Source organism: Triturus cristatus, chromosome 11 (genome assembly GCF_964204655.1).
Source record: "Triturus cristatus chromosome 11, aTriCri1.1, whole genome shotgun sequence".
In the NCBI taxonomy this organism is placed as follows: Eukaryota; Metazoa; Chordata; class Amphibia; order Caudata; family Salamandridae; genus Triturus; species Triturus cristatus.
The window spans coordinates 719658994-719680524 of record NC_140594.1 but is presented as its reverse complement, the minus strand read 5'-3'; the positions used below and the strand labels follow the sequence as shown (position 1 = coordinate 719680524).

The window sequence follows — 21531 nt, the reverse complement described above, 5'->3', positions numbered from 1 at the left end:
CTTTTATATGGTGTTTTATTGATATTTATATTCATATTTATACTCATTTATGTAGGTTTTAGACATTGGTCTACAATATATAGTTACCAGGTATATTATATTTCTTACCATGAATTTATTTATCTATATGCCTCTATATTCTAGTGTACTTATGGATATGATGTATCAAGTCATGAAACACCAATTTTTGCTGCTATGCCAAATTATCTGGCTCGCACCTTAACTCTGCATCTTTGCACATTTGAAGCGTTTTTGCACATTTAGGTTAATGTGATTTATTATAACAGTACTTATGGATATGATGTATCAAGTTCTCAAACAGCAATCTTTGATGCTATGTTACAACATCTGTCTCACACTTTAATTCGGCATCTTTGCACATCCAAAGCATTATTTGCACGTTCTAGTTACGGTGAGGTATTAGAACAGCATATGTCAACCTTACCTTTACACTTTTAAAATTTCTCGAATATTTAGTCCTGTACTGTTCAATATTCTTTTGACATTCGATACAAAAAGTACTATAGCACATTGTCACTTTATAAATTCAAAGAGGTAAGGGATCAGATTTCGGTGGATCAGGAACTATGTGGCCAACGCATCTAGATATTAGGTCAGTAATATGATTAGTTCTTACTTTTCTAAAAATTTCCTGATCTATACGATAGTTGTTTGTAGTTCCCTACACAAATATTTTGATAGTGACGATTTATATCAGTACATTTAATTATATTCACTATTTTATCAATATTATGTATTTCATTTCCACATCCATAGGGGAAGGCACTTTTTTACATCACTATTTCTTTTTAATTAAATGTTTTTTAACCTTGGATCAGATAGAGATTTAGTTTAGCCATGCATTTATGCAGTGGATTATAATGAATTCTGTCTGACATTATTTACAATAGGCATTTATGCCAACGATATTTTGTATAAATACTAATATATTTTACAGGTATAAGTCACATTTAAAATGTATATAATGTCATCTGTATTTTTGAAAGCATTTATACAATGAAATCTGTCTTTCATTTCCACGGTTAATTATTTGCACTAGCACTTTAAAAAGCGGTGTCAATTGCTAAGCTATGTCATGTGATCAAGGCCGCTTGTTCGGCCCAAACGCGTAATGGCAGACTTTGGCAAATAAAAATATTTGCACTCACTTGGGTCCACGCTAGTTTTTTTCTCTCCATAAACTGGAGTGCTACAGTGAGGTGTGGTTATATTTGAATTACTGCACCTGTGAGGCCTGCATTGTAAATATATAATTTAGTAGCTTTTGTACAGAACAATAAAGTATGTCAGGGCGGATAACTCTGCTCAGCCAATCAAGTTTGCAGAGTTTTAAAAGTCTGCACTCTGTTTGGAGTGCAAAGTTTTCCAATACTCCCAAATCACAGCGGAGCGGAGTTAGACTTACCTTCCTTCAGCCATAACAGTGTCCTGCTTGCTCCTGCTGGTGCCTGTGGCTCCACTTGCCTTTTCTGCGCTGCTCCGGTTCAACTAAAATTATTAGGAAGAACTGCAGTGAGCATGGCGCACTGCGTTAAGGCATGCCTGACCCTATCAAATCTCATGATAGGGTCAGGAATGCCTTCATGCAGTATCCCATGCAGACTGCAGTTCTTACTGGTCATTTTAATTGAACCAGAGCAGCACAGTGGAAGGCGAATGGAGCTACAGCAGCAGGAGCAGGCAGCACACCGATTTGGGAGGAAATGATAGGTCTCCCAGCCTACAGGCTTTACTACGCGGGAGGGGGGTAGGAGTTTAGTGGGAGGGGAAGCTGAAGGGGGAGTGGGTGGGGTGCGGGGGTTTACCAGTAGTGCGGGCAAAGGGTTTAGCAGGGGAGGTGCAGGGCAAACGGGGGCAATGAGTGAGTCCGCCAGCCAAGAAACTCCGTGAAATTTCACAGAGTTTTCTAGTAATTCTGTGAAATTCCACAGAGTACTACTACGCAAACTCAGCCTACCCTTACAATAATGTTGTAATAGTGTGATGATCAAACAATGATACGTGCTCTTATCTCATGAAGATTTTTAAGTGAGACCCACAGAACTGTTTGCTCTTTATGTCAGATTGGCAAGGATCCGTTGAAATGGAAAATGTGGTTTGACCCTGTTTTTACTAGTGGGCCTGCACAACTGATTGTGCCACCAACTTAAGTAGTCCTTTAAACATGTCTCCCGCCTTCCATGCAGAGCCTGCGTGTGCAGTTTAACTGCCATGTTGATGTTAGCAAACACACAAAAATTATTGACTGAGTGCTGAAACTTTTCAGACACCGACCTCCAGTCAAGAGTTCTGGATTAAATCCATTGTTCTTTTGATCACCATGCCAGCCCAGTTTAGACCCAGCAAATGCAAATCAGTCTTGCCCTGCTCCTCATGGGAACAGTCAAGCCGAACTGCCGGAGTGCTGAAGCTTTTCAAAGACTTACCCTCAGTCAAGGAATCTGGGCTAAATCCATTGTTCTTTTGGTCATAATGCCTTCCCAGTTTGGACCCAGCCATATCCAAATCAGTCTTGACCCTGCTCTCCATGGGAACAGTCCAGCCCGAACTGCCAGGCCATTTCCTCCATGGACTGGGTACAAGCATCCTGGGACTGGTTTCGGGGTATCACCTCTCATCAGCCAGGCTAGCTTGACTCCATTGGCACAGTGAGCACAGAACTCACATCTGTGCATATCCTTCCCAATCAGAGCAACTATAGCAACACAAAACGATGATGGACGGAATGCTGAACATTGTCAACCATTCAGCCCCAGTCACAGCTCTAGGTTTAATTTAGCGCTTTTTTGCTCACCATACCACTCAGTTTGGACCCAGCCATATGCATGGTGAGCAAAAACACGATGGATATGACCCAGATCTGTGACTAGGGTTGAATGTTGGACAATCGTCACCCCTGGCGTAGGCCCTGGACAGCCCAGAGCACAGGGTGCAATGTATTTGAAAAATTGGGCATGTACATTTTAGTTTTACATGTCCTGGTAGTGAAAAACTCTAAAATCCGTTTTTCACTGCTGCAAGGCCTATCTCTCCTATAGGATAACATTGGGAAAACCTTCTTATATTTTATAAAAGTAATTTCCAAATGGGAAGATATAACTCTGTTGGATTGCTGATCTATAAGGAACTGCCGACCGGCTGTCTGCTGCCCTCTGCTGATCTGGACCTGCGACTCCTTCTTGAACTTAGGACCCCAGAGTGACTCAGAGTACTGAGGTCTGCTGGCCTCCTGATTTGAGCCTTAGGGACATAACAGGCCCCCCACAGCTCCTGGACCCGTCTTCGGTGAGTTCCCAGCCCCTACCGGGAGCCTCTCAGGTCCTGGGCTCTTGATGTGGCTCTTGAGCTCTTAAATTCAAGCTTTTGGGCTCTTCGCAACCAGGAACAGACCCATTTGTACCAGAACCACATGGCGGACACAAAAAATTAGAGCGAGACGCTGTAAGTTCGTCCCTTTGCACAGTAAGCATTGATCATCCCTGTAGACTGCCAGCCCGAAGCACCAGCCCACCCATCATCGATGCCCAGTCTGCTCCTTGAGCTATGGCGACGACAGTCAACGATGCTCTCCTTGTACCCAGTGATATTCTTCCACATGAACAGGACTCTTGACACAAAAATTGATAAGGTAAATCTTTAGCTGGAATAATCTGGGACGGTATCCAACCTGCACTCCATGGCAGTTGGCTTGAGTTTTGGAATTTGACCTGGTTCCAGCATGTCCATATATCCCCGCTTCATGCCTTTATTCGCTATTTTACAGTTTATTCTCAAGATTCATTACTCTCGTTCTACTGCTTGGATTTTTGTCATTTTGGTCTTGTTATATTTATTAAATTGTGCTCTGTATTTCTAACCTGTTGTGGGATCTTTTTCAGTGGTGGTTTTCACTATTTCACTGTTTGAAGTGTTGCGAAACTGCTTTACACAAGCCTGACTGTTCTGTGCCAAGCTACCAGGTGGCTGATCACAGGCTAATTTGTGGTTGCTGCTTGACCAGTGCTCACACCCCAGTCAACCAGTTGTTCCAGCTACATTATACCCCCTAAACACAGATTAGCAATGGCCTGGTGATACACATGCAAAGGTATTCAGCTTCAACTTTTGGTGCAAATATTCCTTTCACACACAAAGGTTTAAGTTGCCATTGCAACTGCTTTCAGGCTATCTAACATAATATTGAGGACATACATATTGTGTGCCCATAATATTGTGCCAAAAATATAGAGGACAAGAATATTAGGAAGTTAAGTGCAGATAGATAAGTACAGATTTACTATTCTCAACTCTACATCTCTGCAGCGCGAAGATATATATCAATAGAGTACATATATGTGGCGTTAAGCATAGTAAAACTTTGCTCACTCATTGAAATTTACCTTCCCGCAATCCTTATCCCCAATATTGTCACCACAATCTTTTGGCCACATGATATTTTGACTCTGATATTTTGGTCACTCACCTTGCTGCCAGCATTGCACAAGCCCTTAAGCTAATCAATAGCAAAACTGGACCTTTACGTCTACCAGGATTTACTGAGTACATTTACACACAATAGAAGCCCATCAATTCCCTCAGGGCCTGATTCACAAAGGCAGTCTCACAATTTGTGTAAATGTAATATTTATTTTGGTATTCACAAACTACAAGCTTAATTTTAATAATGGTAATTTTACGACTGGGGAGACTCCGCACTTGTGGCGAAGATCCGCACATAAAAAGGCAGGCCTGCCCTATCTTTTTATGTTTGGAGTTCTCCGCTCCGACTGCAGATTCTCTTCAGTCGTAAAATTACTATTGGCAAAATTAAACTAGTATTTTGTGAATACCAACAAATAGAAAATGTACACAAAAGTGTAAGTTTACCTTTGCGAATCAGACCCTCGGTGTTTTAGAACTAACGTCAACCTTGTCCTTGATGGAAGCTAGCAATGTTTTCCTTGACTTCGAGGACGCCAAATATTTCTTTTTTTGCCAATGTGTCACGTAGAACTTAAAAAAAGGTTTTTGTAGAAAAGGGCTTGCCCAGGTCCTTCAGAGGATCTATGACTAATTCAACCATGTGCATGTGTATTTTAGTAACGAATGGACCCTGACTAAGGGTGACGTTGTCTACACTAACTTCCTTAGCAATTTCCTCAAAACGTTACTACACTAGGGTGCAATACCTGCTCAGACTATGTGGTGGATGAGTAATGCAGGACTCTGTACCTTTCACCCAGTGAGTTGTGCTGGGCAACCAGACAGCCTTCTGCTATAAGTAAATGTCAGAAAGAAGCTGGGGCATGGCTTGGCAGCACTCTTCTTTTGCATTGCTTTTTGGAAATTAAAAGTGACACTGGTATGTACAATACAAGCACGTTACAGCACAGAACACTAGACTGAAAGAATCCAAAGAGGGAGGGGCAGGCCTGAAATAATTCATCCCAGTCTACAACTCTATATAATAAGCAGATGGTATATTAGCCGAAGACATTTTGAGAACCAGGCTGAAAGACATACCCAAATTGAAGAACTGTGACATCAGTTAATGATTGGTAGTTATGCAGGCTAGTCTTTGCCACTTACTCAATATGTTAGAAGTAGCTAGCAGTAAGAATTGACTGTCAGTGGTTCTTTTGTCTAGTCTTTACTCCACTTCCTGTCTCTTTATTTCTCTCTCGTGGGTTCTATTTCAATAAGGCTTTCCTCCTTTTGTCACTGTCTTGCTATATTTCGCCTCCCCTCCTTTTCCACCTTTCTCTCCCTTGCTCATTGCTTGACTGAATACCATAATTATATACATCGACTCTCATAAATATTGTTTTCTAAATATCGTTTATGAACCTATTGTCCAATTAAGTATAGATTGTATGTGATTAACTACAACAGGACAATATTTTTACAAACAATATTTAGGGTACAATATTTGCGTCAGAAAATATTTTGACTACGATAGTATAATACCACACCCTTTTACACTGAGCCAAACTCTGATGATGAAAAATAAGTCCCAGACTCAAAAATGAGTGCCAGGGTCCACTACCTGCAATCACAGGAACAAAATGAGCATTATTCATAGGATGTTCACTCCTCACTCAACCAGAGCAACCACAAGAAATGCTTGATGCACATCAGTAGGGGAAAGCGGAGAAACATTAAATGTTGTATCCTTGACAGTATCTGTTCTGTAGATGGCTGCCTCTAATACACATCTTTTGGTGTCCATGGTCCAGTACCATACCAGTAGCACATGTGCACAGTAAGGAAATGCATTATACAAATATGGTCTATTTGAAACATGGAGACAGATTCACACTAGAAATCAATGTGCCATATGGTCTATTTGAAACATGGAGACAGATTCACACTAGAAATCAATGTGCCTGGACATCAAGGACCAGATCACAAAATATTTTTGGGTGGCCGTATTTCATACCTGGTGGTAAGGCAAGGTGATGCTTGCTACATACAACTTTTACCACCAAAGTATGAAAATAGGATTCTGTAGGTGGTAATGTGTGACAAGAACACTGGTGTACATTTGTTGTGTGACATTTGCTGTGGTGGTGATGTGCTGCACTGCTCATTGTGCTATTGTGTTTTTGTACAGTATGAATTGTGATGCAATTTTGTTGTGTTGTGCTGCAGTTGTTGTGTTGCATTCTTTTTTATTTAAATTGTGTTATTATGTTACTTTTCATAATTTACTTTAGACATGTCAACAAATACTTCTAGTTTTCCAGACAAAACCATTACACACTTGAAAGTTCCTGTGACTAGCAACCACTTAGTACTGTTTAAGGTGGTAAAATAGCACTGCTCCAGCTCTTCAACTGCTTAAGATAGCTCTGCCTAAACTTGTGGCCGTGACTGTATTTTAGCCTAGCGCCCAGTGCTCACTTTATGTGTTCACATGCTGGAAATGCTCCTGAACCTGGAAGAATGGCTTTTCATTGCTCAGCACAAGTGCTTCCAAAAACTTTGCACCCTGAATATCGAACCCACAGTATCAGTGGGACACAATATCGAGGGCAAAACATCACACAAAAATCTTGACAGGTAAGTCTAGATTTTTAATATCCAACTCCACATATATTAGCATCTTGAAGGCATAGTAAAGGAATAGTAAATCTATACTTCCCAATATGCACTTATGATATTTAGTCTGTCGATACTCTCACCTCGATATTATTGAACTCAATATTGTTGATGTTGTCATTCAGGATTGCTACCCCTCTCAAAATATTAAAGAAAAAACTGATTTGTATATCTAGAGACCTGAAGGCTCCGCGAACCCTCCTGATCTCGTGCTGAGATCTGATAGGCTGCCAACACTTCAAACAAGAGGTGTTGGCAGCCATTATATGACTCGGCTTCAGGAAATTAAAGAAAAGGGGAAAGGTAGGAATCCCGTGAAACCAAAGCCCTGGTCCTGTGGTCCCTCTGAGACCCCAGCAGGGAAAAGCAGTGTTTTTTTTTATTTTTCAAAGGAATCGCGGCCAAAACCGCAACTCCTGCGGAAAAATTAATATAAAATAAGTGCGGGCTCCCACACTTGTTTTGAAAAGAGCCCCCGGCTGGACCAGGTCCTGGGGTGCTCATGGCCCCCTCCTAAGGCTGCTTGTGCCCTGGTGACCAACACCTCCCTGGGGCTTTTCTTCTAAAAATGGAGGGGGATGTGCTCAGACCCCCTCCTCTGCTTCAGAGAAGTTCCAGGGACCACCATACACTGGATCTTTATGCTTAATAATGGAGAGGTCTTCGTGGATCCAACTCCTGGGCTTCCTGGAAGCCACAGCGACCACCACCTCCCTGGGGCAAAAAAAGAAAAAGATTGCAGGTGTCATGCGGACTGTCTGAGCCCGGGGGACCACTGCCTCCCTTATAAAATATATAATCTTGGGAAGGGGGGTCGATCAACTCAAAGAGACTAGTCATGGTAAACCATAGACTCAGGTTTCTAGTTAAAGTTTAGTTTAACAAAACTTTCAAATAAATGTCATCACATTATTAGTAAACATTTCTCGCCTAAAGAGAACAGGATAGTCTCTAATTAGTTTGAGCTTGCCATATAGTGACAAAGGGCTCAGGAAAGTTCAGCCAGGACATGAGCCACGATAGCCTATAGGCAGTGTCCCATCTCGGAATACTCCAAGTATGGGGCACACAGCGTATGCGTCAGTCCAAGGGAAGGAGCAAGCAGAGTCTGAAAAAGGAATGAGCATGAATGAAGTCAGCAAAAGAGTTCCCAAAGGAAATAAGCAAGAAAATCAAAAGCAGTCTCCCCCTCCATTCATCAAATCAAGGTACAATATAGTTCTCTAGTTCCGGGGTGACATCTCCTTGGTCGCTTCATTTTGTCAGACAACTCAGTCCATTGGTCAGTTCGTATTGGATGATTGTCATGGGGCATAAAAGAAGAAACATATTGTAGAAAGAGGCGGTACGAATCACGTAATTTGTGGAGGGATGCATGGATGGTTGTAAATTGCTCTTTTGCATTGTGGCTTGTACTACAGCCCTTTTCTAGGACCTCAGCACAAGCCGTAATGCAAAAGAGTAGTTTTCCGACCATCTGCATGGCCGTCCAATGTAATTAGGCAGGTGTAACCACCGACATGTAGTCGGTCGGACACCTGCCTGATACAATGGCGGTGGATGCTCCATCGTAATGAGGCTCTAAATGTCTTATACTATGAATAACAAGGTAAAAACAAGAAAATCACCAACATGATTATTTATGTAAATACATTTAGATCTAAACATAACCTTTTCATACAGCATGTGCAGAAAAGGAAGATGCAGCACCTTCCTTCTGTGCTCCAAATCCTTTCAGAAAACAAAGCTGAACCTGATATCCTGGACATTGAGAAATATAGTAGCCTTCTGATGAGGCTTAGGCTAGGGTTTAATGATGGATTTAGTGATTTTGAGCAACTGAAGCCCTGTGTGATGTTTACTTCAAACCCCTTTATAGAAGTGAATGTTAGTGACATTTCTGAAACAATTAGTGTGGTGCTTAACCTTGACTTTGCCACTGTGGATATGAAGAATGTCACTCTTCGATATGATATTCCATTGAAAGCAAGGCAACCTGACATTCATTTTTGGAGTCTTGTTGATGCTGACAAGTACAAGAACATCCACATAGCTGTGATGAAACTTGTTTCCCTGTTTGGCTCCACTTATCTTTATGAATTAGCCATATTTGATATGAACTTTGTAAAATCAAAGTTTTGAACATGTCTGACTGATGAACATGTGAATGACTGCATCTGAGTTGCCCTTTCAGGCTATACCCCAAATTACATACGATTGGTAGATGCCAGGTAGAGTCAAGTTTCTCACTAATATGGTAGAGATGTTTGATTTAAGCATCTTTCGAAGTTTTTTTTATTGGTTGCACTGACAAGAACAAAGCAGTGTTTACTGACACCAAGATAAAAAGTAGCTGGAGAGAAGAGTAAGTAAGTAAGTAAATTTTTATTTGCATAGTTAATTAAAACCATTACAATTTATAAAAAATATATATATATTCAATAAAACATTTGTCAAGTACATGCATAAAACTTGTTCCTTCATAATGCTTATGTCTTAAAACCATGCCGATAAACCTTGCTAGTTTTGAACAACTATACCAGCATAATGACTTATCAAGTTTTCCTCCTTAAATTAAAAATTTAAATTTGTCTTGAAAGATGCCTTGCACATTGGCTTATGCTTTTTCTGGCTAGGTTCTTGGTATTTCTGGAGAGAAGAACATTCAGCCTTTTTCAGTTGAACAAGAACAAAGCAATGCTTACTGCCACCAAGAGAAATGTATCGGAAGAGAGAATCTTCAACATCTGTCAAAGTTTTTGTATTAGTTGCACAAGAACAAAGCAATGCTTACTGACACTAAGGCAAAAGTGATGGAAGTGATAAGAATATAAGTGCCAACATGACTGGTGCCATAAAAACGTTAGTCAAAATCTAACCTTTTCAAAGAATGAAGAGTAGAGGACAGACATAACACTTCCCTTCTAGCACAAAAAGCTGCATAAAACTTATCTGAAGTTAAGCTCATCTGGACTGTGACAAACAGTGATTTCGTCAGAGCTTCAATAGAAGAGGAACACCCATTTGAATCCACATATCAATGATTCAGCAAAGCTTTGCAGCGGTCTCACTGCCACAGAATGTGACTACTAATGACTTCACATATTGAAGATAAGATTGATTTTCTTACGTTTATTTTTTATTTGACCTGCATTATTATTGTATGGCAGTTATTAAATGAAAGTGTTGAAGCACAGTGGCAACAAATCTGACGTTATTTTTCTCATTGTTTTTAGCTAGGGCAATTTCAGTATTTGGTTCATATATAGTATCTGGCTCCATGGAAATTAGGCTTAAAGTCAACAAAGCTGGGCATGGGTGTCTCTGAGAATAATGTGTCAATTGCTCGTCCTTTCGTAGCCCACAATTATTTTCAGCAATGAAAGCAAACTGTTTTGTGAGGTGGCAAACCACCACAGGTGGCCCTTCTAAGATTTGCAAAAGCAAACCTGGGTCAGTGGAATCGATGCTATCTGAAACTCTGACACAGGAATGCGGCCCATATGTAATTTTTAAATGTGTGTAGGCCCGAGGCGCTGTTGGGCTAGATAAAATATATATTTTTTGACCCAAAGGTTTTTTGTTTGACTAAGGATAAGTATAAAGCAATTATGAGAGGTTGCCTGCTGAAAAAACATAACTGTTTTAACCTGGCTGGGTCTTAGCCCTTTCCAAACAAAATGGGCTTACGACTTTTTTGAGGTAGGCAATTCTCACTTCACCCTCGCAACCCCATGGTTCATCATATGGGCCTGAGACTCCTTTGCACCCAGCCTTTGCCTAATTTCCTGGCAATTGGACCTCAAATATCATGTTGTGAATTGAGAAGCCATATGCATGATAAAAAAAGTGCTACGGAGAAGCCAAGAAAGCAACTGCAGAAAAATATGAAACATACCTTAATTGGAGTGCCTCCATAAGTAGATTTCCTTCTGGGAAGTGAAAAATATGCTGATGGGTACATGTATCACTTTTTTCCACTTCGTTATGGGCAAGGCGTTGGTTTTGTTGTAAGAGATTGCTCATTTCCCCACTTCCTCTTTCTTTGATTGCTTAAAAAGAGAGCATTGTGGTTCCTGGGAGAAGCCACGCTGCCCTCTGCACAGTCAGACGCAACCCTGCAGGAACGGTTCTCTGACCAAGAAGCAGACAGGGGCAGAAATCCTTCTTGAATGATGTCTGGAACCAGCACTGTGCTGCGCATTGCATTGCTCCTTGCCGTCTGTGCTGTGGTTCTGGTATCAAGTGGTGAGTACTGAGCACTTTCTGGCAGGCACTGGGGATGTGTGTGTGGGGGGGGCATGCAAAATGCAAATGAATTGCAGAATTCATGTCTAATCGTAAATATTCCCCACTGGTCAATGGTCCCCTTCATTAAGATTATAGGACACGAATCCAAATGGAAATAATACTGTAGGGCAAGTTGTGTGGGTTGGTGAGTGTTCTTTGGACCCTATGTGGGATTCTGAATCAACAGTAACTGATTATTTCATTGGCTTGCTACGTGTGACAGTTTTCATTTTAACCATTTTTATGGGAATAAACGAAGGAGTTCCACATATTCCATTTGAGTTTATGGACAAGGTGTGTTACCTGGGTTTTCAAAATGTCTTCTAAACGGATGGTGTATGATCAAGTGGGTAAATAATGTGGCTGAGAAAGAGAGATATGAGAAAGTATGTAGCCTGATCGGAGGTGTACTCGGAGAGTAGAATTTCTGGGTTAACAATAAGTTACTCGTTTTGGAAAAATGGCAGTGCCAAAATAGGTACATATCAAAATAACTTCTTAAAAAATTGAGGGAGACAGGATAAGGTAAGTAGCCACAAATATTCTCGACAGGAGTTAAGCACAGTAAATTATGTTCCCTGAAGGGGCATCTTCTCTACCTGTGTACCTGCACCAATACGACCTTTGTGGCATAGCCATGAAAAGGATTTTTTCAGTATGGTTTTTCAGTGCTATTTAAACAAAACAATAGAATTAAACAACTATAATAATTCCATTCGATGTTCCTATTCATTTTATTTCATATATTCTATTTACATCTACTTTTAGAATTGCATAATTTTGGGGGACACAGTACGGTTTGTTTAATGTAATCCCTTATTGATTTAAGGACCTTCCGCTTTCCTATCTAAACCTTTCCTTGTATTTTTTATTTGGAGATGGGTGGAGGTTGGATTGAGGTTCTGTAGCAATCCACTCCTCTATTTTTTACATACCTAAGTGTCCATATATGCCAACTTTTGTTGAAAAAATAAAACAGTTAATGTATTTTATTTGATTTGATATTTTCTACGGCTTACTATCACATCTCCGATATTACTAAAGCAAGTAAACAGCGGATTGTTCAATTCTAATATGTGTGCCCTATTGGAATTTCGAGTATGGCAGCCATTACTGCACTCCCACAATTTCCCCCAGATAAATTCCAGCAGGTCAAGGATATTAATGTTCAATTACTGTTTTCCAAATGGGTTGAGACAGCAGGAGACTGGTCAATATAGTGGCTAGGGAAGATGTCAGAAGTAACTCCAAAGAAGGGCAGGGGAGACAAGATAGGGCATGTAACCAATGGGGAGACAACTGAAAGAGTGTGACTGTAAGTGATGAGTAATGAAGAGAAGTAGAGGGTCAGACAGAGACACAGTGACAGAAAGTAGCAAAGAGCCAGCATGGGTGACAAGCAGTGGGGGAAAGGGGCAGAGCTGGAAATAGTGAATAAGTGAGTTATTTGGAGTAAATATATTTGCAGCATACTTAACATATAAGATTTAATACGCATATATATTTGAAGATAAGACCTACTGAATATATGCAAGTCATAGTATGCACGCGCCAAACTTCCATCTTGGTGTGGGGGATTCTGGATAGTGTACCTCAAGTAAAGCCTCAAGAGCCAGCACACTAAAATGAGTGCCCAATATTATGCTGCTACAGAAAAAGGGATTGTTTATCCTACTTCAAAATGTGCACGCTGGTGACATTAATATATTTCCCTTCAATGCATTATTTGGTCTCATTTGGTAATTGGTGCAATACTGTGTGCACATACGCGAAATGTGACACTGGGGAATGTGAAATAGTTGATTAGCAAGCGTGACTATCAAGATGAGGCTCATTCAGTTGTGTTTTCATATAGAAAATGATAACGTTGTGGGATTTAAGTACCCTTTGTAAAATACTGGCAATAGAACTTATAGGGTGAAAGCAGTTACGAAAGGTATAATACATGGGGTCCTGCAATCCCTGTATAAAAACATGTCTCTAATGTCCTTATCACAGGCGATTTGTCACTCACCAAGTCGCCTGTAGTAAAGAAATTAAGTAGCCACTCAAATGTAATAATCATTTACCACTGAATTCTGATGCCCCAACATGTGCTGTTAGAGCCGGCAGCCGAGGGGAAAGGCATTTCTAGGTGAACAGTGAAATAGAGATATTTATTTCAACATGTAATTATAGGAAAGATACAATCTCTTTGCATGTTTTTACGCATTCCAGGCTACAAAGTATTTGTTTAAATATGCCTTTTATTAAACTGATTCTAATATCTTTTTGCAACAAATATCTAACTTTTTAGTGTATTTAATTGCTCACTAGAGATTCAACTTTTAATCTTCATGTTTGCAAACATGCGATCTCTTTTATCTGAAAGAGCAACACACCGAGGACTTAAGTGGCTAGAGGAAAAGGTCATGTAGTGCCCATGAATTATAAGAAATAAAATATCTTGCTGCATACATTTTAAAGATACTGCAAGTCATCTTGGAGTTACATGGTCTTATACAGGAACTCAGTTTCAGCCTCAATGCTCTATGCCGTGACAAAACTTCTCAGTGACTTGCAATGTACCACACTGGGTACTTTATCTCACATATCTGTCTGTGTCCTGAAGTTGACAGGTCCTTATCCCTGAGGGTTGATTGTGCTTTCCATCATTTTAATGCAGATAGGATGAGTAAGACAGCTGTTTAATAGTCCCTGGAAGCAGTTTAGTCTGTGTGGTCAACTGCACAGTTATTCAAACATTATTACAATATGGATGAGCTGCACCAAGTCAGATCAGAACTCTTCATGGTGCAACATCCAGAAAATCTTATTTTTTCAAGAACACTCATGCAATGAAGTAAGCTCCACTTGTTCTGGTTCATGCATTAATAATAGCAAGACATACTCTGGGAAAATATTAGTGTGATACAAATACAATAATCACATTAATTAATAGACACCCCAATGTCTTCAAAGCGCATTAGATCATATATCTATTTATCTATTCTTTAAACATATTTATCAGCCTATATGCAGACACATAGGCAGCAAAGCCTATAAAAAGCGTTATAAGGTACATAGGAGGTTAGAAACAATACATTTGTAACAGCAGGAGGCTGATACAGGTGCTAAAAGAAAGTCATGCGCAATTTTAATTTTTCAAATAATATCTAAATAGGTTGGTCTTCAAGTTAACTACAGAAGGTTGCCATTAAGTCTAAGATCTTCACGCAGGTTATTGCAAAGTCTTGGAGCCAGGCATCAGATGTCTTGGCTAAGTGTTTTGGTTTCTCTTACTTTTCACCTAGGGGTGGGTGTGATAAGTGGATAATTATTTTAGTCTGGACCTATTACCGCAGATCATCAACCATCGTTAGGACCTTCATTGGGATCAGGATTGATTGGTGTGCTAGTTTCTTTGGGACATGCTTGGCCATGATCCTCACAAAGCATTTTGCCTCTTCTTCTGGATCAGCATTAGAAAAATGTTCATATGCTGACTGTCAGACACATTAAAAAATAAGGCTTAGAGAGTGCATTGAGACTCTGTGTTAAAGTGCAGGAGTGAATAATCTAAAAAATATAACTACTAATTTAAAAGTAGGGCTAGGATAAATTGCATACATTTTTCTATCATATTTTTTTCAAAAACTTAGCGCTAATACATTAAATCAACTTGGGCAGTAAATTAGGGCTAATGCATTAATCAGTCAGCCAGTAAGTAAGCCATGAATCAACTTAGGCAGCTGACTGCATAAAACTGGTACCTGAGGTGGGCCCTAGGGTACAAAAATCATACTTGATAGCTGATGAATACATTGGGCGGTCATCTGTGTGACATTTTCTACTGAAATCAGTCTCTCTTATCCAAAAGGATGCAAAAAGTATTGGGGAAAAAATACATATTGGATACAATAGGCAAAAAAATTTGGGGGGATTTATGGACGATTACATTATCCTAAAACAAATCCCCCAAGTCTACTTTAAAGTAACACACAATAATGGAAAAAGTGGCATCTGCTCTTATATGTTAAGGTCTTCCAATCCGTTTCCCACGACAGTTGGAATGGGCTTCAGGGGTAATCATTCAGATACTTTTCATGTGCCTTACGTTATGTGCGCCATTTTAGGATGGGGCTTTTCTGCACCACAAAAACTGCTCTCCTGTCTTAAATGCATAGATTGATGACTATCAATACCTTATGTACAGATTGTTTTTTGTTGACTCAACAAGGAGAAAGGACTGTAACTGAGGAGTTGTACCCTGATTCAAGTGTTTCTGCATCAATCAGTGAATTGAATTGAATTTTTATTTACATTCTAATCTTCAAATAACTCATAAAAACAATCCGATCTGTATAAATGTATCCACATTCAAACACTGCTTTCAGGCTGCATTTCCATACTCCATTTACAAACAATCACTATTAGTATATTTCTCAAAGATGACTAAGCTTGCAAGGATGCTTGATGTGCTTGTATTGCTGCAAAGGCTACTGAAGTCGAAAGTCAAGACCAGCCGAAGCAAAAAGTACTGAGTAATTTATGCGACTACAAAGTACTTCTATCAATCTCGAATAGGGGTTTTTAAACCGTGCAGGGTTCCTGTTGTTAAAATACACACTTCCCACGAATAGTGTTTGCATAGCAAGTCGTAAAGACTGATGCAAGGAGTACCCAATCCTGGAGATGATTTAGCCAGAACGAGATGGGGCCTTTGAAATGGAAAACTCATTAAAAATACAATCCTTTGTTTTCTACTGTACATTGTGGGAGATGTCTGCCACTAAGTTTTTCCTTGTCTCAAAGTAGGATGTTCTTACTTTTAGAAGAGTCTTGTAACCACTTTTTTAATTTCGTGAACCAAGACAAGTTCATGAAGTTGGCTAAGTTATTATGATCAACATCCATTTCCTTTCATGAATCGTTTTAATTATGCAATGTGTTGATTAAAACTTCTCTGTTGATCCCAGTGGTTTATTTGGTGCCTCTGTTTCCACAGAAAAGTGAGGTAATGTATCGACTATAATGTAATATTGCCTGAGAATATGTGCGTGGTGTATCTGCATCGCCTCATTTACAAAGCCATTCTTCAGATGATGGTCCCTGCTTTACAGCAGTGAGTATAAAATAGCCATAGAAATTAGGCTTCGATGACTTTCTGTCCATGGAGACCATTAGGTTTTGAGACAATGTGCAATCCTTCCATTGAAAGAGGATATTTATGATTTAAATGTTGAAATGAAAGCTCTGTCTGAGTGTCACATGGTCCTATTGCCCACGAGATCTAGTCCACGTGCATTCCATCATCTTGTATGGAACATAGACTTGTGCAGCACTGGCAGAATTTGTCACCAAAGTGTGGGAACTTTCTTTTGAACTATGATCTTTTTCCTTTTTCACAGATATTGGCAAGGTAACCACCTGCTGTACACAAGTCAACAAATCGAAGCAGAATTCAAACATGATTGTGAAATACGAAATACAAAAAGAAGCCTCTCCGTGTGTCAATGCCATCATGTAAGTGTTTTTTTTTCAATCAAAGCAGCCCCCACACGACTTACCTTTAACATGAAAGCTTGCACTTTCACTGTGAATGATGCGTTAACCTGGTGCTCGCAGACTCATTTTGTCAGACATTGACCTCCAGCTTCATTGGTTTTGTCCGATAAGGTTTAACAAAGCTGAGTCCCTGCTTTCACTGATATCAGCAAATATGCTTAGACAATCTTGGATGTCTGCATTCAATAATATCATGCACAGATACACCTAGCCCTTGACATCGTTTTCTCAAAACATATGTTCTTTGTTGAATTTGTTTAACATGTCATTGTTTTGTTTCAGATTTACCTTGCAAGATGGAACATCTAGGTGCTTGGATCCCACAGCTAGATGGGTGACTCTCAAGATGAAGGAACTTGAGTGAGTAGTATAGCAAAGAGATTCATTTGCTAAAATATGTATTAAGGATCTAGCAGTGTATCATGAAAGTTTCTCAGATGCATCATACCTCTAGTGGCCTCTTGTGGAAGGTTAATATACATGAGTTGAAGTCACATTTACAGAGATACAAAATCATGCTTAAAACAGGACAAGGATGAGCTCTGGGCATGAGTGAGTGAGTTAGTAAATTATCGAAATATATGATACGAACCCCTGGTCAAGGAGAGAAAAATAGCAAACAATTAGTGTAGAACCAAAATATTGTATTTTTTCACATCGACCTACAAAAATATCAACTTCAGAATATACATAAATAAGTTCAGATTTACTAGCCTTAAATCTACATCTATGCACCTTCACAATCTACATATAGCTCTCCAAAGGTGGATTGATTTGGAAGTTAAGATTAGAAGTACAATATAGTAGGAAAGTATAGCTAACCGGCAAATGCTTACTGTAACAATATATTGGAGACCAATATTTTTTACTTCAATATTTCGACATACATCCCAGTGATGGGACATCACATTATAATATTGGGATGTCCACTTTGGGACAGAAGTAGATGAGGCTGTCTGTCCTAGGCAGGGGCATGGCCCATGATGATACAAGATACATTAGTTTGGCAGAATGGAGGTGGGATATTTGAAGTAGGAAAGGGTATTCTTAAGGATGGAGGAAGCTATTGTTATGGAGTATTGGCACATGATGACATTGTGTCTATGAAAGGAACTGTGTGAAGGAGATGACATTATTTATTATGTTAACATGATCCATGATGATCTTGTTACCTAAAGCAAAGTGTGAATTACGTAAGAAACATTGCAAAAGACGGTAAGGTGTTATACAAAGAGGCATGGCCATTAGCTAGTATTATTGAAGTTGGAGTTTTCACCTGGGAAAGTAGGTTTTCTTATTGTGTGAAATTATCCATGTTGAGATGGGGATTATTCTTAGTATGTCAGAAATGTAGAGGGTTTAGACCAGGAATTTGCATGTCCAAAGCAGTGTTTCTCAAATAGAAAAAAGTGACTAAGGAATTGGCAGGCCACCTGACATGGACAGGCCCAGGTTAAGGGGTATTGTTAAAAAACATATATGTGGGTGTTTAGGAATATGACCTTGCAATTAATGTGAATTTGAATTGTGAAAGTTTGTTAAGCGTTCAATCTACTTCTAGAGGGGTTGCGACCAGTAAGACTGAAGTTAATGCTCAACGTGATGCTTCAGCGTTGAAGTGGACTGGCATTATCTAAGTGCAAAAGAGCCAGCTTAGCAGACCTTTCATTTGGCAAAGAAAGTGTAACCACAACATGAACATACCCCTAAAATAAAGTAAACAGCAGGAGTTCATTGTTTTGATCAAGAAGTGTCAACAGTGAGCATTGGCCGCGATTGAGTAGGAGGATACATTATAGTAGTAGGATATATTATAGCTTCGTGATAATGGGTAGTTCAATATTGATGTATGGCTTTTTATTAGGATTATGGAATAATATCTTAAAGGAATGATGTGACTAAATGTGGTTTAGTCTCCTGTGACTATCTTCTGATTTTAGCACCATAAGAGGTCTTGATTATGTTTTGCTTCCCAGCGCACGTGCCCCATAACAATATTGCACATGCTCTTTTTGATCAGAGCTTGGCTGCTGCAATGAGGACATCCCTTCAGTTGAATAAATGCATGTCATTGTTGTGTAGGAAAAACAAGTGACTATTTTCTTCTTTCACCTGATTTTACAGCAGGAAAAAGAGCAGCACAACCACTCCGAATCGCCGTTGAGAACTGTTTCAAAGAAGTCTCCAGATGGAGGACACATCCCTTGATTTTAAAGTTGTGTCGCAATGGGACTTTATGCCACTGGGTGCCATCCTTCTACTAAGCTTCAATGAACTGAATAACAATTTCCCTGGGAGTCCATTGCAGTCACCAGCCAAGAGTCACTAAGGCTGTATTCCCAATTATAAGGCTTCATTAATTTCAGGGTCATCAAAGCAACACTTTTCACTTTGAAACTCCTGCATTCAATGTGAAGAAATCAATAACTGTGTTAAATGAATGTGAAACTCTAAGGAGGTATATTCTAAAGCCAATCAAATGAAAAGTATTGTATACCATCACATATTATTATATGCACAATGTATAGATCCACCATAATTCTTTGGCAATTGCATTGACACATCATTCAATTCAATGAAACATCAATAGCATTAACATTGGTATTATGTTTTGCAGTGTGTCAAACACACACCATTAACAAAGGAACTTTGGAAAACACAATGCCAGAGCCACAGCATCACCATTGGCACAAACCTCATTACCACGTTTAGTAACCAGCATTCCCTGAGAATGCTGGACACCAATATCTAAAAGAAACAGAACAGTACTATGATGCACCAAATATAGAGGATGGCCATTGGAAAAACAGCACTTAATAAGCAGACACACAGCATTATCATATAAGAACTTCATGGGACGGTCTAGTGTGCATTGTGAAACCCTGAGTAACAAACTTTCTTAGTGTATCGACTCATAATACACATAATAGTAATGCATCACTGTGGTGGACCAAATTCAAGCTGTTGCTGTACAACTCTGTGTTTAGTGTATCAAAGCACAAAATTATTGGGTACACGCCTTTATCATAAGAATTACTGATTGTAGCATTTGAAATCCCTATATCTGCCGTATAAAAGGTTCTCAATTAGGTGACATATACGCATCATTACCATATCCATATTTCTTACTATCAGGGTCGAGGGACACAATTTATATAATATTTCAAATACACACACATAACAGGTGTAGTACACCACTAAGGTAGTGATTGCCAATAAAGGTTCATCCTTGCGTGCAAGTGTAGATTGACTACTTTATGAGATTCACAAATATTTACAGGGATCTGCATTGAAAGTTGCATTAGGAACAGGTTTTGATGCAATTTCCTGGGGAGGTCATGTAACCTTTCCATCTGATCCTATTTCCGCTGTTTGTAGTTCTCCATAGCGCAGAACTCTGCACAGGGAAAATAGGATCCCCACTGCAAGCACTCTTTTATTTCTCTGTAGGGAATATATCTTTATCCTTTGGAAACCCATCCTCCACAGCCATCTCAGAAATCCTGGGGGTGATACATTTCCCTCCCCAGCATGGCAAGGAATTTAAGCCAGATCCTGGAGTAAACATCTAACATTTCTACTTTAGAAATGGGAAGGAGAGGAGCATGTGACTGCCCACAACTGTACATGTTTGTGGGTGCGCCCAAACTTGCAAGGCTAACAAGGCCCTAGAACACTCATTTTCCCACGCCCTTGACTTGTGTTTCGGATTTGGAGAACTCTGCACTCCTGGTAGAGATCTGTGCATACGTAATTTGGCCTAGGTAACAAGGAATCTCTTTAGAAATTACAGGCATCTGTTAACAAGGTAAAATTTCAACCAAAAGTACTTTTGTGATAGGGCTTTAACAGCATTTTATGAAAAATCTGCATTTTTATTATCGACAGGGTGTTTTTAAAAAAGTTGAGGTATTCAAAATATCTATCTCAAGATCCCCTTAATACATTGACTTCTGTAGCTAGCTGCCTCAAGCAAATAATTAAAGATGGTACTACAGGGGGCAGTGTTCTTAGGGAACAGAATGGCATGCCCTCCAATGGTAGTGACAACTTTTAGACCGCAAAACGTCATGTCTTTAAATCCTACATTGTGCCGTCATCTGCCTAAAGGGAGCAGGACATGTTCTCATTGAAAAACTACTCACACATCTGATAAATGAGGCCCGCTCTGATCTGGCTATTCTCAGAGATCCTCTGAAGTGAAGTCATATTGCGCTATTTATCCCGCCAAGTGTGACATATATATATTTATTTCTCCGACATGTTACATTGTAATCCACTTGCCTAATGTTATTTACATACCAGAAATGTTAATTATTGATATTTGTATTTTTATATAATATCTAATTTATTATTTAAAATAAAGGTTTATGCAAATATGTTGTCAGCTGTATGTTTTGCAAAGAAATGCGGGTAACCACAAAAATGTGTATTTTATTTAACAACTGCAAACTGTTTCATTATATTATTGATGCTGATCCTTTTCAAACATCTTAGGCAGGGAAACTGGGCCCTGAGGAACTCGATAAACACCCAATTATGAAAAGAATAAAACTTGGTCAACATGTAGTAGTAGAGTGTCTTTGAGTGTCT

The 21531-nt window shown here is 39.5% G+C and overlaps 1 protein-coding gene across 1 annotated transcript; it reads left to right on the top strand.

Annotated features, from left to right (window-relative positions):
* The first annotated feature begins 11198 nt into the window (after positions 1 to 11198).
* On the top strand, positions 11199 to 21315 carry LOC146785374 (C-C motif chemokine 8-like). Its single transcript, XM_085634369.1, has 4 exons — positions 11199 to 11349; positions 16782 to 16896; positions 17221 to 17298; positions 19063 to 21315. Exons 1-4 carry the CDS (start codon positions 11274 to 11276, stop codon positions 19100 to 19102), a joined length of 309 nt encoding a protein of 102 aa, XP_085490495.1. The 5' UTR covers positions 11199 to 11273; the 3' UTR covers positions 19103 to 21315.
* Positions 21316 to 21531: the final 216 nt, after the last annotated feature.

Excerpts from the sequence above, each read along its gene's own strand:
- LOC146785374 (XM_085634369.1), top strand. The coding sequence starts at position 11,274 with ATGATGTCTGGAACCAGCACTGTGCTGCGCATTGCATTGCTCCTTGCC. Across the intron at positions 11,350-16,781 it reads TGTGGTTCTGGTATCAAGTG|ATATTGGCAAGGTAACCACC; the intron begins GTGAGTACTGAG and ends CCTTTTTCACAG. Across the intron at positions 17,299-19,062 it reads CTCAAGATGAAGGAACTTGA|CAGGAAAAAGAGCAGCACAA; the intron begins GTGAGTAGTATA and ends CTGATTTTACAG.